At 34.8% G+C, this 17,864-nt stretch overlaps 1 protein-coding gene across 1 annotated transcript in view; it reads right to left on the reverse strand.

Moving 5' to 3' along the window:
* PACRG (parkin coregulated) overlaps positions 1 to 17,864 on the reverse strand; it is a 180,553-nt gene that overhangs the window by 100,021 nt on the left and 62,668 nt on the right. Inside the window, exon 3 of the mRNA XM_039382123.1 lies at positions 8,419 to 8,590. Within this exon, the coding sequence (XP_039238057.1) occupies positions 8,419 to 8,590 (172 nt within the window). The remainder of the gene's footprint in view (positions 1 to 8,418; positions 8,591 to 17,864) is intronic.

A 17,864-nucleotide genomic window follows, 5' to 3' on the forward strand; every position in this document is an offset into this window, starting at 1 on the left:
GAGCAACCCTCCAGCTTAAATAATTGCTCAATTGAAGTTTATAATGAAGTATTTTTCATTCAAACATATTTTATTTTGTGCTGCTACAGTTTTTCCAAATAAATATTTTCTGAGGTTCATCATAAATTTCTTAAATAAAAGAGAATTTTACAATGCTATCAGGTTAAATATCTGATGTAAATGCTCAGTATCTCAGTCAGCTCTGTGTTTCTACCATTCAAAGCCACAGTAAGAGATAATTATGGAATTTGAAAGCATATTTGAAACACTGACTATTTTTGGGATGGAAGTTTTCCAAAGTGCTGCTTATTAGCTTGTTAGCAATGATCCGATATAAAATACAAATTCATTGCCTTCAGTGAATGTCAATTCACTGTATTTTTAATTTCGGTTACATTTTATTGGCAATTGATGTAAATTTAGAATGTTCTTTTGCTAATTTCCCTTAAGAGCAGAAATTTTCCTTAAGATATATACCACTTGTTTGCAATAGAAATAATTATTTTAAAACATTCAAGCCTTTTAGCTGAGTAACATTTCTAACATCTCAAAGAAAAGACCTAGAAGTTATGTAAGTTTATTTTTTATATGTATATTTTATTTTTAAGTGGTAGTTTGGAAAATCTTATCTCAATCTGAGATGTTGTCTGTAATAGAAACCAGAGTTCTCATCTTTGGGACTGATAGATTTTATAAGCCAGGAAACATGACAGTATTTCTCCCAGTACACAGTGGATCTGTTTCATGACACAATGTATCTTCACAGAAGAGATTGAATCAGAACATTCTTCCCCAGATAGCACATCGATAGCCTGAACTTTACAGTTTCCCCAATCCTCCACCTTGTGTCTAAGTACTAAATTTAATTTTGGTGGTTGTAATAAAAGTTATGTTGATAATTTACTTCTCTCTAATGTTCACTGGCCTCTAATTATATTCCATTTCTTTTTCAAATACACCTGCGAATCTATGTTTAGAAATGCACTGACAGATTCCATTTTATATTTAGGTCTCACAACCAAAGATTAAAACCGATTCAGTTTGTATTCATATATCTCACTCAAGTGGTAAATGAGGCCACTGTTTTAGAAAATTCTTTGCCTGAAGCAGAACAAGATACATAGAGGAGGTCTCCTGTAGGGCAACAGGCACTCAGGATAAAAATGCTTCGATTGTTGTGATCTACTTAATCTTGTTGATCAAGGGCTTCTTTTAAATTCACAGAGCCAGGTTGAAAGAACTCCAAACACAAAGTGTTCTCAAAATGCAATTGATTAAAGTGATATATACTGCTCTTACAGAGATTTTTGTCCAAAACTTTCAAAATGCATACTACTTGACTACCCCAAATGGATATAACAGCATTATGCTAATTTCACAGAATGGTAATGAAGGTAAGGAACAGTAACGAAACACAGTGTTTCAATCAAGAGTAAAACAGAATAACAACCTTCTGTTCTGTACAAGTCCAGTAAGATCCTGATCCCAATAACAATATAGTTGTACAGATATTTCTTCCTGTACAACCGAAAGTGACATGTTGCAGTAAAGTGATGGGAAGGAGGAGTAGGGGGCAAGGCATGAAAACCTCAGGACAACCTTGTCATCAAAGACTTGATTTTGTAAAGCCAAAGCCTATGACACAGAAAAGGTTAAGATCCATAAGTGAAACACTGATGTTTGCAAGAAATGTGATCTAGCAGAATATGGAAGACAAAGTCAGTGCCTTTTTTTCATCTTTAGTTGTGCTTGTAATTGTGGCATTTTACTAGATCAGCTCCTATAAATCTTGAATTCTATTAATATTTGCGGACCAGTTTAATTATCTAGTATAACGAAGACACTGAGAAGAGAGTCCCAAAAACCTACTCAGTGACTATGCCAGTCTACAGAGTTTCCATCCATTCCTAGGTGAACACTCCTTCCTCTGTGCTAAGCTACTAAAACTTCAGTGAGTACCCTCCCTCCTGATGAAAACAGATCTGTTATCAATGAAATGTGATGCCATTTTCAAAAAAGGTCTGGGCATTAGTATTTGCATTTATATTGCAAAAAATAACATAGCATTCTAAATGTATTGTTGGTCCTTGAAGAAGAAGAATATGGACAAGAAAAGCCTGACAATACAGTTTTCTTAGACTTTCAAAAGGTATTTGGTAAGGTCTATCACTGGCTTTTGAAAAGCCTAATGGCAGTGGCTTCCATATAAATAAATAATGGCTTAGAGGTAGGAACTGAGGGCAACAAAAAATGATCACAGAGGAGGAGTATCACTACTAGGGCCTTGCAGCAATCTACGCATAAATTCATGCTTTTCAGTAGATCCATAGATGATTTGGAGGAGATTTGGACTGATGATAACAAAGATTTCTGACGATACCAAGTTATTCCAGATGCCAAAGATAAGGGCTCACTCTGAGGAACTCTAGAAGGATTTTACAGTCCTTCTAAATGAGGTGATAAAATGGCAGATGAAATTCATTACTAATAAATTCTAAATGTTAATAAATTAATAAATTCAGGAGAGAATAGCCCTAACTCCAAAAGTCAGAGATGTTAATTGCACATTTCACTTTGCAATCATGGGTGAGATTTATCTTGATTGAATGAGAAACACAGTTTTTCCTCATGGACAGGAGTAAATGGGAGTAATAAAAAATCTAGTTTCTATACTATTTGAAAATACCTGAAATGACCAGTTTTGAGCAGAAGACTGTAACATAAACCTAATTACAATCACTTGTACTGGTTGATGAAACCTACAGGGCAGTATTTGAGTATCAAGAAAATTTTAAAAAAAGTTAGAGACCCTTGCTTTCTTTAAAAGCACTTTAAGTCTTATAAAGCAAGCTTGTTTACCGTTATTTTTCAGTCTGTGATGTTAACAAGCAGAACTGGTTCTCAAGAGCAACAGTCAGTCAGAAAGAAGATAACAATTCCATTAAAGGTTCGATTTACTTCCTTTAGATGACAGAAATCAACTTCCAGGATTCACAGAAAGAAAAAGACTACAGAGCAGAAAACTACATTTATTCCATAAAAATCAGTAGAATGAAAAGAAGTATTTAATGACTATTAAATACTCTTAAATATAGTGAAGATAAATGAGAAGAAATGTAAATATAACCGGGCTTAGAACAACTGCTAGCAACACGTTCAACTTTACTTATCTAAATGCAACAGTGACACTGATTTGACACTAAAGAGGAATTAACTACACTGTTGTCCAAGACAACAGGAATCCACATTTTACATGCAAATAAAAAACAGAAATCAGTTTAATTTAGAAATTTATTAAAAATTAAAAAGGACTCTGTAGGTGACACTGAGAGAGGAATGTTCTGTTCATTTCTCTAGATCCGACTCACAAAAAAATCTGTTTCCCTTAATGAAATATTTTCAACAAAGTTTAAGGTATTCTTGATCTACTGCGTCACAGAAGGGATTTTTAATAGCATGGAAAAAAGCCTCAAAAAGTACAACTTCAGTGTTCCTTAGGATGGAGATTTTTCTTTTTTGGACTCAATCAGAAGAGCTCATCTGCTGAATGCAACTGTGTAGAAACAATACTTCCATCTAAGTTACAATTTAAGTGCAGAGATGTGAGCTTTATTGGCTTTTGGGCCTAAATTCAGATTGCCTACACATCCATTTTAGGATTCACAGTGTAAAATAGAAAAGATTCTGGCAAATGGGTGATTCAAGATGCTTAAGTGTTTAATTTCACATTATTTACTACTTTAGCAAAGCTATATCAAGATGTTCCTATTGATCATTTCTACTCACTCACTCCAGCTTCTGTCCTGTTGTGTGCTATTACTTCATTTGTGACAGTGCATTTATAAACTAGACCATTGAAATGATCTGAGTTTCAAAGTAATGCCACTCTGAAAATATTTTGGGTTTATTTCAGATTTGGATTTTTTTTTCCTTTTTATTGATACATCTAGATGTGAGATTCACTGAGTTGCTCCACAAAAAAATGCATTAGCAAAAGTCAGAGTGTGGGAGCTGGAACAATTGGTGACTTTGTGCATGAAGGGGTTGAAAACTCCTATAACTACACTGCCAGCAAAGCAAATGTGAATGGTAGCATGCTCGCTGCCTCTGAAAGGAGAGGAGGTGCTTCCACACACTGCGTTGCATGTCCCTGATGTTACTCATAGAAATATTAGACAAAGGTGTAGAAACTTCTGGTGCCTTCAGTGTTTATGTCTGCATGTGTGTTTCATGGAGAGAATGCTGGGGAACTATGCAGTCAGGAATCTGAGAGTTGCAGAAGACTAATGAAACCAAGAGAAGGGACTTAGAGCTTTTCTGATTTGGCATTTGCTATGGCACATGTAATATTAAAAGCAGTAATTTGCCCTCCAAATGAGTATCAAAATTAATTTCACATTCCCATAATGTCCACAGAATTTAGGAGTATTCCATTGGCAAGTACACGGTACAATAGGCACCTTCCTGGATGTTTTCTTGGTTAGTTAATGTTAGGCCACACATGAATTCTAAGATAAATCAGTACATTACTGAAAGACATGACAGGGCTAGACAGATCCCTCTGCTCCCTAAAAATAAAGGAATTCTCACATAACCTACAGGCATCTTTGCTTGCCACCCCAGTGGTTCTGTTTGGTTCTCCTCCACAAATCCAGTTTTTGATATGGGGCAAAATTAGTCTCCTTCTTCTGCCTTTTTATCTGTCTGCAATCTGAAAGTAACAACATGGATGTTTCTGGCAAAGAAGACATTTGGCTGTGTCTTGTGCGTCAGAACTTTCATGATACTGCTCCAAAGTACTTTGCTATTGGCTATATATCTCAATTTATGAATCTTTGCTCAGGTTTAAATAACTCGGAAAATGGATTTGCCTATATCTTCTGTGAAAGGGAGTAAAAAGCCTTATACCTTAATTAATTCCATTTTCTGATTTTGCATTTTGTTTATTGTTAGTTGGATTCTTTACAAGTTTGACAAATACAGGGAATTTGTTTTTCCTGTGTTTTATGTCATGCAATGACTATATTTATAAACTATTTTATCATGTTTTCCCAGTGCAAGGTACAATATATTTTGAATTTTTATTTTGAGAAATAAAAATATATTTTTAATATTTTTCTCTTTGAGAAACTAATGCCTCCAACCTGAGGGCTTTTTTCTTCCTCTGAATTTCAAATAAAAAAGAGTGTGTGTCAAACACAAAACAAAAAAAAGCAAATATTTTTCAACTAAATATAATTCTTCTTTATTATTTTAATAATATTTCAAGTATTTTAGAAGAGAAACCAGGCCTGTTAATTTCAAGTGTATGGGGTTTTCTTCATCACTGCCTGTTTCTATTACCAGAAGAAAATTTGTTGAAAGAACTTGGGCTTCCAATAACACACAGATTGATTAAATAATATAATTTTTATCTCTAATCATACAGTGTTCAAAAAGTGCTAAATTTAAGCAAGGATAGGTGGGGATAGATTTCTCCTTAAATCATTAAAATACAATACAGAATCCTAACATTTAATTTAAAATGTTTTTAGAGAACAGTTCTTTACTAATATTTTCATTTGATAAACATGCAGGAGAGAAAACTGCTTTTTAAAAGTATTCTATCTTTAAAGTTGTTATTCTGCCTTTCTTATAACCTTATCTCCTTCATCATATATATTACCCTGACTAACAATAAATTGATTCACTCTTTCACAGTAGAAATATGGTCTACAAGAAGACTGGTTAATCAGACATAACTCACCCAGTGGGACACTTTAGAGAGAGTAATCTGTGTAAAACATATCTGAGTTTATTGTGGATGCAGCCGAGTCACAGAAATGCATAGCTATGACGACACTGCTGTATTACACAGTCATAGCAACCTTAAAAACCCTTAAAAGTATGCAATTTCAGATTCTTGGGATTGGTGGTGTCTTTTTTAATATTAATATGGCTTTAACTAGGAAGAAGCCTTTATCATTGATAATACTTAGACTCTTCATACATTAAAGCTCATACAGAAGCCTTTTTAAAATTAAAAAATAAGCACTTGAGAATAAAAGAAAGCAGAACTAACAACTAAATTTAGCTAGTAGATTCTTCGATATGTTCTAGCACCATATATTATGACTTGATTTAAAAGACTATATATCAAACCCATACAAATACCCTTACCTAGCGGTCTCTTTCTAATGCTAAATGCTGTGCAACACCTAAAGCTTCCAGGTAACTACTTCTAAGCTAGATGCTGGTCTCAGCAAGACTTTTAAATCCTAATGGAATAGTCGCTGTCATAAACTTGCAGTCTTTTCTGAAGAAATTATTTCAACTTTCCAAAAAATTGATACCACTATAAATATATTTGCATGGTGTTGAAAATGCAGTTCTAAAGAAATGACATGATTCTTCTCTTTACATGTTCCCCTTTTAGAGATAAAAACCAGTAACGTTGTTTTCTTAACCTTTCTCAAGTGTTGCAGAGTAACCATTCTGAATATTATATATTCATTTTGACATTTTTAAAATCTACAGTAGATGAGATAATGACATCTATAATTAATCTTTTTTTGAGAAAAAACTGAATTAAATAACTCCACAATTCTGACCCCTTCCAACACTATTATTTCAGTATTATCAGGTTCCAAGCTGCATTCACTTCCTCTTTTTCAAAACTGTACTTGACTCTATTCATTCTGTATCACAAATGCAATTACTCTGTTTTGCTCTGTATTAGAATGGATGCTGAAGCCTCTCAGAGAAACAGGACAAAGCACAGCAATGATACCATTAATGATTAACGATAAAACAGAAGCCAAGTTAAACAAATATGAGCATCTATTTGTATAGGTGTAGTGTGCAGGCTTAAGAATCAAAATACCTAACTAAAGCAGGATGATGGCTCAGAATAATATCTCTTCAAGGCACTGATATAAAGAAAGAAGAAAGGACAAACCAATATATATGAAAGACTAGGTGCTTCAAAAAAATAAAGCTTTGGTGGTACTACACTTGGAGTTTCAGTCGTATTAAAATAATTTATTACCTTTCACATAATTCTACAGAAAACAGGTATGAATATATTAAACCTTCAAAATTAATATTTTTAAAATGCCATCTCTTAATTACTCCTGTCAGTTTAGATGAATTGGTCTATACAGTAATGGATCTAGAATTGTACGGAGGCAGCGTTGATGGAAGCGTTCTAAGAGACGCAGGTGGTGGCGGTAGATGACCCATGATTCAGATCCGTATAAGAGAGTAGACAACACTATGGCTTTGTAAACACTGATCTTGGTGCTTTTCTTCAAGTGTTTATTACGCCATACTCTTTTATGGAGTTTTCCAAAAGCACTATATGCCTTTGCTAACCTGTTGTCTATCTCTCCGTCAATCTTACCATCTGAGGAGATGAGGCTACCGAGGTAATTAAACTGTTGGACTGATTTGAGCTCTGATTGACCAATGGTGATGTGGGGATGATGGGGGACATCCTGAGGTGCAGGCTGATGGAGGACCTCTGTCTTCTTTAAGCTGACCTCCAGACCAAAGAGCTCAGCAGCATCTGCAAAGCAGGATGTTAAACGCTGCCTCCGTACAATTCTAAACATCCACTGGTCAGACTATGTGACCAATACATCTGTTCTAGAGCAAGCAGCTATCACAAGTATCGAGGCCATGCTGATGAGAACACAGCTGCGTTGGGCAGGTCATGTCTCCAGGATGAAGGACCACCGCCTCCCTAAGATCTTGCTTTACGGTGAACTTGCCACTGGCTGCCGCATGAGAGGAGCCCCGAAGAAAAGATACAAGGACTCCCTGAAACAACATCTCAGCCTTGGCCATATTGATCACCATAACTGGTCTACTCTGGCCTCAAATCGGGAGGCCTGGAGACACACCATCTATAACGCAGCTGTCTCCTTTGAGAACACACGCAGGATCACCCTCGAGGAAAAAAGGCAACGCAGAAAGAACCGTGTATTGCAGAATACACCATCTAAGGAGTCTTTCTGCTGTGCCTTTTGCAATCGGATTTGTCTGTCACGTATTGGCCTCATAAGCCACCAGCGTGCCTGCAGCAAATGTGGATAGAGCCTTCCCAAATCTTCGTTCGCGAAGCCTAGCCATGAATGGATCTACATCATAAATATACAAAATCAGCTAAGAAAACATCACATTTCCAAAGACCAAGAGCCGCCTGTAATAAAGAAACCCACTAACCAGACAGCCTATTCTTCTGGATTACTGCAGATATCATGGGCAGTAATTGAAGGCATAAGCCTTCTGGCCTTATATCTTAAAATTTACTCACATTTGCAATAATCTTCATGAAATATACAGGCTGTCATGTCTTACAGTTTAATTAGCAATTTTTCAAAAATCTACACCACATAATTACAATTTCAGGGATTTTTTTCCTACATGTTCACCTACTTTTTATTGGGATAATGAGCTGAGGAACGACAGGAAGAATCTTGTTTCCACCATGTTCCAGCATGTCATGGATTCCTTGACGAGCAAAAAACTCATATGGAAATTTCGTTTCACAAAGCCCATCAAAGAACAAAGGCAGAAAGTAATGATAGTCCAGATTTTCAATCTCTACCTGAAAATACATAATAAACAAACAAAAAAATGCATTTTTTCAGTACTAATACAATGTGATCAGGCCAACAGATAATTCATGCCTTCTACACAGACATGTTTAGTAAATAATAATTCATTTTTTATCACTGAAGAATATCATTGAGTCTCAACTATGGTTTATGACCAGATATTAAAATACAGATATATTAGACCTAAGGGAAGGAACAAAAATTAATATACTCACATATATTTTCACTTTTGGATAAGTCAATACCAGATTCTGTACCTTACTTTGCAAGTTACCCACAGGAATCAAACCAGTCATGTTAAGAACAATACTCTGTCTACTTCAGAAAAATCTTATATCTTCATTTGGACACTCAAAACAACTAGCAAGAGGAAGAATCCTGTAAGCAACAAATATCCAGCACAGCACAAATATCAATATTTGTACAGAATTATCAACTTTCTAGAATATTGGCCTAATTTATTTTCTATTAATGTCAGGAGCAGAATTATAAAGAAATTCCATTATTACCTACTGTGAAAAAAAAGGTAGAGAGAGAGAAATCTGGTACCTATTTTTAATAGGAACCTCCCTCTAATCCTAAAATACAAAGTGTGCTAATCTTAACAAGTTGTGGACTTTGTGCAGGATTTTGCACTCTGGTTTTCTTCCCTTTTCCTTCTTTTACCCATCAACACTGTTCCACATACACTCAGGTTAGGCAGAGAGAGTCAGCAGTTTTTTTATGGCCTGTCAGAGCTCTGAATACAGATAAGAAGTGACTCAACAGCAATGCACTTTCTCTGAACAGAATATGATCCTCAAAATCACTTGGAGACCAATCCATCTCTTTAAGAATCCACTTCTATCTTTAAAACAATGCTTAGCTGCTGCTCTATTTTTCCAGTGAGATTAGGTAGTATCCAGATAGATGGATACTAACAAGCTTTGTCATATACACCAAGCTGAACCTCCAAATATCCTAAATAAAATTTATCTGGTTAAGCAAACAAATACCCATCCATTGATTTCAGGGCAGAAATTGCCTTCTCACTTGAATTGTGGAAGTCTGATCTAAAGCAGCCAAGAACTGAACTTAGGTTTTACGCTTCTTGGGTAAATCCCACAGTCAGCAAGCAGCAGATAGAAAGTCTCTCTTTATAACCATGATACATTTTGCTCCCTGCTTGACTCTGAGTAGATCTGAATCCTGGTCTTGCATATCTTAGCTACTGATTTGACTGCTTCAGTCTTTCATGTTGAAATGGATCCATCCATGATAAATGAAAATAAAATTGGAACAGATACTTGAAAGTAAGTATGGCCCCAGGTTGCTCCACAAGAGGTTTAGATTAGATATTAGGAAAAATTTCTTCACAGAAAGGGTTGTAAAGCATTGAAATAGACTGCCCAAGGAAGTGGTGGTGTCTCCATCCCTGGACGTGCTCAAAAAACTTGTGGCTGTAGCACTTGAGGACATGGTTTAATACTGAACATGGTGGTGATGCTGGGTTGACAGTTGGACTTCCTGGTCTTTTCCAACCTTACTGACCCTATGATTCTTTGAATATCCTAGGGTCAACTTATGAGAAGTTCAAAAATAACTATACCAAGCAACCATATATGAAGAACTTAACAAAACATGAATTAAAAGACTTTTAAATTCCTAAATTGACAGGTTTTGTATTTCCTGAGGGCATTCAGCATTGCTACTGGCAATACTTGTGACATGGTAAAAGAAGTCTGCCCCAAAAGTCACTGAGAACAGAAAACAGCAATATAGCAACTACAAACTTCTGGTGTCAAGCCTAAATCAGAGGCCAAATCCTCAATACAGCAAGAAAGCTGAGGTAAGAAGTGACCAGGTGGTCAAAAAATCATTGACCAAAAGCAGGACCAAGAAGAAGCAATTTTTTTCCTGTTCTCTGTCAACAGGACAATAAAAATTCCTTTAACACGTTTCTTTTTAATGTTTAATTTGTAGTTTATAATCTTGTTAGATTTTTTGTAATTAAATGTTCAATAACAAAACATTTGATTTCAGAAAATCAAACCCAAAACCTACTTGTGTCAGGAAAGTTTTAGATGTGAAAGAGAGAGATTCAATTAGTAATGTGTGGGCTTTTTTTTTTTTAAACTGGGGAGTGTTTCACAAGCCAAAACACCATTGTCACACTACGTGTTTGGAGGGGGTGGGGAGAGGGTTAGAATGTATTCCTTATTTGGAAACCTTTCTCTGTATGAAAACTCTTTCAAAATTACAAACTATTTCCATGAAAAAAATATCTTTAATACACATCCACATTAGATTACTGAATCAGGATTTGCAACTGTTTTGTTGCAAACACATATAGTCGAATGTCTCATTTATTTTCTTCCACTCTTCACTAATATCTCCTCTAACTGTATCCTACCAGTTATCTTTCTTCTCAAAGATGTGATATTTCTGATACTCTAAGCAATTTTTTTCATCCGTTCTTTGCCCTTGAAACATGCTTTTTCTGTTTCAGATATAAAGAAAGCTTCTGTGTTTATAAGCTTGTCAATGTTCTTCAGTGATAACAATTAGTCAAAAAAAGATATGACCTTTATCTATCAACTCTGTATTATGGTTACACATTGCATATACATAAGAATGATATATCAACTTTAAGGTGAGTATGATTTCAGGGTTTAAAAACAACTCTGATTTTTACACATGGCACAAAGGCTTTATTATGCAAAAAACCTTTACAAAATATAAGTATGTGAAGCTGTAAATCGTAAAGCATTAGTGTGTACTATTCCCTTCTCAATTAATTCCAAAGCCATAAATGATTGACAATCGGCATGGTTCTGAAAAGGATTCTGATTTCTAACTTATTCCCTGAAGTGTCAGCTGTCCAAGCATATAGACAGTTTTTACTTAGTATTTTTTGCTCTATAATAACTCCCACAATATGGAAGCCAGAAATATTTTGCCTAACATTCTATAGTGTGAAAGTCTTTCCTTCTGTGTTTACTATTTAGCTTTTAGAAGTGGCTATTATACAGCTGTTCAGAGAAAAATGTGATTTTTCTGTTTACGCCTACAAAATTCTTTTGTTTTTTATATCCACCCACAAAAAATGCTGATTAAACCTCAAATTCTTGGCACAACTTGTCCACATCTGAGAACAATGCTGCAAATACGGATTTTAAGAAGAAATCTCACAATAATTATTATGAACTTCTTTAATAGTAGTTTGTAAGTTGTGCAGACACAGCCTCTGAACTTACAGTAAATAGGCCAACTAATAAAAATTGATATATAATATATGATTACACAACAAAAGCAACTGTAGCACAATGAGTAAAATCTGTTTCATGAAACTTCCAGGCTCCTAAAGTATACTAAAAGCTCGCTAGGTGAAAAACAATATACTGTTAATAATTGTTGCTTTATCGGTACATATAACTGTTGTACAAGATGGGAGGAAACCAATGGCAGTGTCACAGTTAATTTGTCCAGAAGAAAATGTTTTCCTACGAAGCAGCTCACAGTGAGAGGCAAGTCTGCTGAGATAATGAAAAATTAGATAAAGGTTCTAGGTTGACAATAGTAAAATAAGATTTGTGGCTAATCTGCCTGCTAGATGAAGAAAGTAAACTATTTGAGAGAACTTAAGGGATAGAAGAAGTTTGACAGTAATGATATCATTGGTCTTCCTTAAAAATCTTATTTAAAATAATCAAGTAAACTATAAGGCAAACCTGAGTTTTAGAAGGTAGTGTTTGAGCTACATAACCAATTTAATTTTCCATCTCATTTCACACAAATGATTACATAATACTATGTCTTTGATATGATTATCCAAAAATTGGATTTGATCTTCTAGAAACATTATATCTAACTGTGTATCCACTCACTTAATGTCTTTCTCCAAGGTATTAAAATTCAGTATAGTAAAAAACCTCTGGAATTGTTGGCTTGATAAGGACAAACAGGAGTTTTGTAAGGATTTCAGAGATTTTGTATGGAGCATTTGGTAAAATAATAGCTCCCTTTAAGATTATTTTCATCTTTATTTTGTAAGTTAATGGAAAGAGAAAATCAGAAACATTCTTGAGCAATCTCTGTTTTAAACTTCCTTTACAATTTTTCTTCCAGATTTCTTTCAACCTTCTTTTAAGCTTGCTTTTCTTTTTCCTTCCAATATCCTCCATCCACAGTCAAGATGAAGCCCTAACAGAAATCTTTTAACTCAGTCAAACAGTATTTAGAGCTTTTTTAACATATTCTGTAGATATTTAAATTTCCCACAAGAAGTTAAATAACATAAGAAAATATTAGCTTCCTACGGATAAATTAAGAGAAGCAATAACAAGACATGTCTTTGGAATGTTACTGTACTGGCTATCTGAATTCAGATTTGAAATAACTCCTCATGTAAAAATAAAAATCAAAAATTAAAAATACAGAAATGTTACATAGGTAATAATTTGGAATTTACTGCATTCCCTACTTCCTCCATGTTATTTACAAGAGTAAAGCTGTCATCAATTTGCCAACATGTCAACAAATGGTTGTGATTTCAAATGAAGTTGGGACATGGTAACACAGGTCCGAAAACACCAAAGAGGAGTATAATGTGGAAAGGTTGCCAACTACAATGCATATCTTAAAGTAATGTAGTTCCAAACTCCCTTCTCATTCTAATTTTAGGGGCCTATAATTCATTATGATTTTCTAGCTATTATTCCTATCTGCACAACGAGGCTCTTTCTACTCCTAGATCCAAAACGAAGCAATACAACTCTCTATCCCTGCAGACTAGTTGCCTCTCTCCCTCATTTTTCTACTGCTTTCTCTCAGCTGACATTGCTGCCTAATCCATGTGAATTCTTTTCAAATTATGGGGAAACACTCATAATAAAGTGCATCCACTTATTTTTACATATGAATTAGAACTATGACTGAAACAGAAATGGTTTGACCAAAATTATTTGGCAATATGGCAAACCCAGTGTATTCTTAATTCACTTGTAAGCAACAATGGCTAGAATTGGATATGATCAAGACCTCTTTAATGTTATTGAAAGACAAATACTCAAATTTATGTCAGTACAGCAGACTTAATAGATACTATTTGCAGAAAAACTGCTACTAACAATCGTGATGGTTCTCCATATGGGTCATGGTTCCAACCCAGCCAGCAGCCAAGCCCCATGCAGCCATTCACTCACTCCCCCACCAGCAGGATCAGGGAGACAATCATAAAGGTAAAATCTGGAGAACTCATGGGTTGAGATAAAGACAGTTTAGGTAGGTAAAGCAAAAGCTGTGCACACAAGCAAAGAAAAACAAGAAATTAATTCACTCTTTCCCATGGGCAGGCGTTCAGTCACCTCCAGGAGAGCAGGGCCCCATCACATGTAATGGCGACTTGGGAAGACAAACACCATCACTCCAAATGTCCCCCTCTTCCTCCTTCTCCTTTTTTAAGATGAAGATCACATTAGATTATCTTAGTTAACTGATTTCCAAAAAAGCATGTAAAATATACTATTCTTTCAATATGGCAAATACCTGTAGACTACACTTCAAGGACTGTTTTCTTTCAATTGATGGGAAGCATTATAAATATAAAATGAGACACCTGAGAAAGAGCTCCGTAACAATGACTGACAAATGTGGAACGTACTTGTGAATTGTTTGTGTGAAGCAAACAATGGACCACAAGATAACCTCAGTGGTAGACAAAAGTATTTCTAGTACTTCAGAACGTATGCTTATGGTGAAGAAGAAACATTCAATTTTGCAGACACTTTATCAGACACCAATGGACAACTCTTCTCTGAAAAGGAAAACAAAGACAGTAAGACTGTTCAAAGCAACGGGAGGAGGCAAGGTAGAGGTTAATTCCTCTTCTCCAAGGAGAGTTTGAAGGTACAAGGACAATAAGGAGCTGGTTGCAAGACCCTCCCACTGCCTCCTGAAGAAGATATACTGATCTTCATTTACCTACTTTGTGCAGCATAGAGTTCATTTTAAACCTCATCAGAAGAGGAGTGAACCAGTTTGTTCATCCCCACAAAACACAAACAATGCGGTATGTTTGTAAAGTACTAATTTAAAATTGCCTTTTAGGAAATATTCTTTTGCTCAAAGAACGTTTGCTACAATTTTAACAAGATGAACCCTAACACTCATGTTTAAACTTTCAAAGAATTGTGAAGGTAAATGAGAAAAGATTATCAACTGATTGTATCCCATTAGGGAAGCTAGTGGCCACTAATTTTTTTCTTATTTTTTGGCATTCATTTCCTTTCCCTTTGCCAATTATTCATGCGAAGCTGTCTGTCGAATTAACTTGAAATTATTTGGTTTCAATAAAAAATAACACAAAGCACAAAAATTTGACATAAGTGCATTGGCACAATGGCACATATAAAAAAGTGTCTTTGGGAAAACAACTCTCAGAAGATTTAATTTAATAATATACTAAAATAGACTATAAATAATATTTAATAATTTAATAAAATACCACAAAACCTTCTAAAATGTCATGCACAACTAGAATTGTCCATCCATCCAATTTTGAATGGATATAGTTTTCACATATAGTGAAAACCTTGCAGTTTTATGGCATTAGAAATTGTGTAAGCTTACAAAACATGTCATTAAACATTATCATTTGTCAATCATATTTTTTAAAAAACCATAATAGAAATTACAAAATCAAATTAGAATAGTGATTTTTCTCAACTAAGAGCATTCTATGATAAAATTCCTTTCAGCTTCTGACTCTTGACATCTATCTCAAGGCAGGAAAGTGGGAAGAATCACCATAATAAATAGAATAAAATAGTGGTATTGCGCTGACTATCCCCAACAGAAAAGAAGAAGAGATATTCCTTCAAATGATTTTAGGTAAGTCTAATATCTTATGTTCATCCCAATTTCAAAGTTCATCCAAACAGGGAATATTTGCATTTTACAACAAAAGCAGCAAATGTGTTTTTCTATGGGATTAAGCTATTTCTTTTTTCAGACCTTTCCCATTATTCCTTATTCTGAGCAAAGTTAAGGGGTTACTGACAGTTCCCTACAGGAATAGACATGTTGCTCACAAATTCCAAAAATGTGTTGCCATGGGGGATTTCTGAGCATTGTCAGAGGAAAAAAAATATCCTACCTATTTTACTCTTGTTCCAATCCGAAAATTTTTAGATTGTATTGTGTATTTCTGGATTACATCACTATTAACCAAGGAAAACTGCACAAAACAGGAAGGAAGACATAGTCTATTAGTTAATTTCTTATTATACAGTTAACCTTATTGATTGCACACAGCATTTGGATAATTCTCTTAGTGAGAACAACCTACTGTTTATGTTGATTTTCTAAAAAGAATCTATACTTCTCAGAAGCATCATCCAATTGCTATATGCACAATGTCTCAGTGACTTAACTGGTTGTCTCATAAATTTCCTAAGAACTGAGAACCTAGTTTACTACACTAAAGTAAAGGTTTTATATATCTCTTGCTCTTATGAAACAAGCTTGCTAGACTCAGAGCAGAAATTTGTAGACTGTACTTTGCAGATTCAGCTTGTTGAAAGCAATCTAAGGCACAGTTTTAAGTTAACAAAATAATAGATAAAGGATATCTGGCTTTGTAGATATAGAATTAGGATTTCAAAATGCTTTCAATAGAGTCCTTTTCATGAGATTATTAAGTTAGTAGCCAGAGAAGGCAAAATGAAGTTCTTTCATGAATTAAAAGCTGGTTACAGTAGAAGCAGCAAAAAAGCTAATGGTGGAGTACCCTGGGGATTAGCAGAAATGGTGCTACTTAGTATATTATCACAAGTCACAACAAGTTTAAATTAAAAGTGTTACTCAGAATGATAGCTGTTATGGAATATTGCAAAGACTTGAAATTGGCTGACAAAATGAAATGATTTACCAATATGGTGAAAGAAGAATTCAAGACGGAAAACAAAAAGTATGAATTATTTTGCAACTTATAATGTTGCAGTTTCTGGTAATTGCATTGATTGATATTTGATATTAAGGCCTATACGCAAATATATATGAAAGACTGGTCTACTTAGGAATTCTTGACTGGAGCTAAAGAAAAGTTTCTGCTCACTGCTTAGAATTATCCAAGCTGTCACAACAAGGAGTACTCCTCGTAGAAGGTTGGTGGGCAACTTCACCTAAGTTTGGATGAATTTAAGGTTGCTGCTTTTGGTTATACTCCTTCCACGATCGATCCAATGGACACACAGAAGCTGAGACCTACAATATTTTAAATGCATATAGTAAAATCGAAATTATTTTGTTTGTTTAATGAGTGATTCATTTCTCACAGCAAATTGTATTACATAAAACATGGCAAAGCAAATGATTACTGTCAGCACATTTGCTGAACTTACTACTAGAAGCAAATCAACACAACCGTATAAGTTTAAATATCAAAACGCTGACATCTAGTTAGTTTCTTGCCAGACCTAAACTAATCCATTTTAAAAGTCAAGTAAGATGCACAAACTATTGGTCATTCCTTTATTTCCTAAAAGCCCTAGCATAGGGCTCCCAACTGATCTTTATTTTATAGTCATTTAGCTTAATTAAGGAACAAAAGTAAAACATGTAAAAGTGACCCAATCACTCAGGACTTCTAATTATATATCTCTAGAGGTAACATTTTGCTTATTATAAGCATTTTAATGGTATTTCATATAGAATAGTATTAAATCAATATTTAATCTGACCTATCTTGTGGCTTCTTCAGAGCCACAGGAACGAGATTAAGCTCTGTACTGATCAACAGGATTTCTTCAAGAGGGAAACTGGTTAAACTCTTACTGTTGTTTAAGACCCAGGTATTTTCAGGAAGTGTCAAGAGGCTGCATATGTTGACAAAATAATTGCATAACTGATTGTCTTTTGGATGACAATTCTTGAAAGTCTTTCCCCATCTTTTAAATGATATATCCATTTATGAATCTGTTCACCAGCACAGTAGGCTTGTTTGGTTCCATTTCCCATGTATGAAAATGACATTCCTCCCCATGAAAGAGCAAAGTGCGAACATTTCCAGATAACCATCCAGAATCCAGAACGATACTATAACACAGCGGGACAGTTGCCATGAATGCTGTATATCTAGCCCAGGAAGTTTTGTATCTTACGAACAAAGAAGTTATGCAATTGATTCCTCACAAAACAAGTTGGAGAAAACAGGGCTACAATGTGACAATCTTCCCTAACTTCATGACTAGTACAGAGGAAAACCAAAACATTCTCACGGCTTCC

The sequence above is a fragment of the Pipra filicauda genome, unplaced genomic scaffold, assembly GCF_003945595.2.
Source record: "Pipra filicauda isolate LSUMZ 115617 unplaced genomic scaffold, ASM394559v2 scaffold258_size1095741_pilon, whole genome shotgun sequence".
In the NCBI taxonomy this organism is placed as follows: domain Eukaryota; kingdom Metazoa; phylum Chordata; class Aves; order Passeriformes; family Pipridae; genus Pipra; species Pipra filicauda.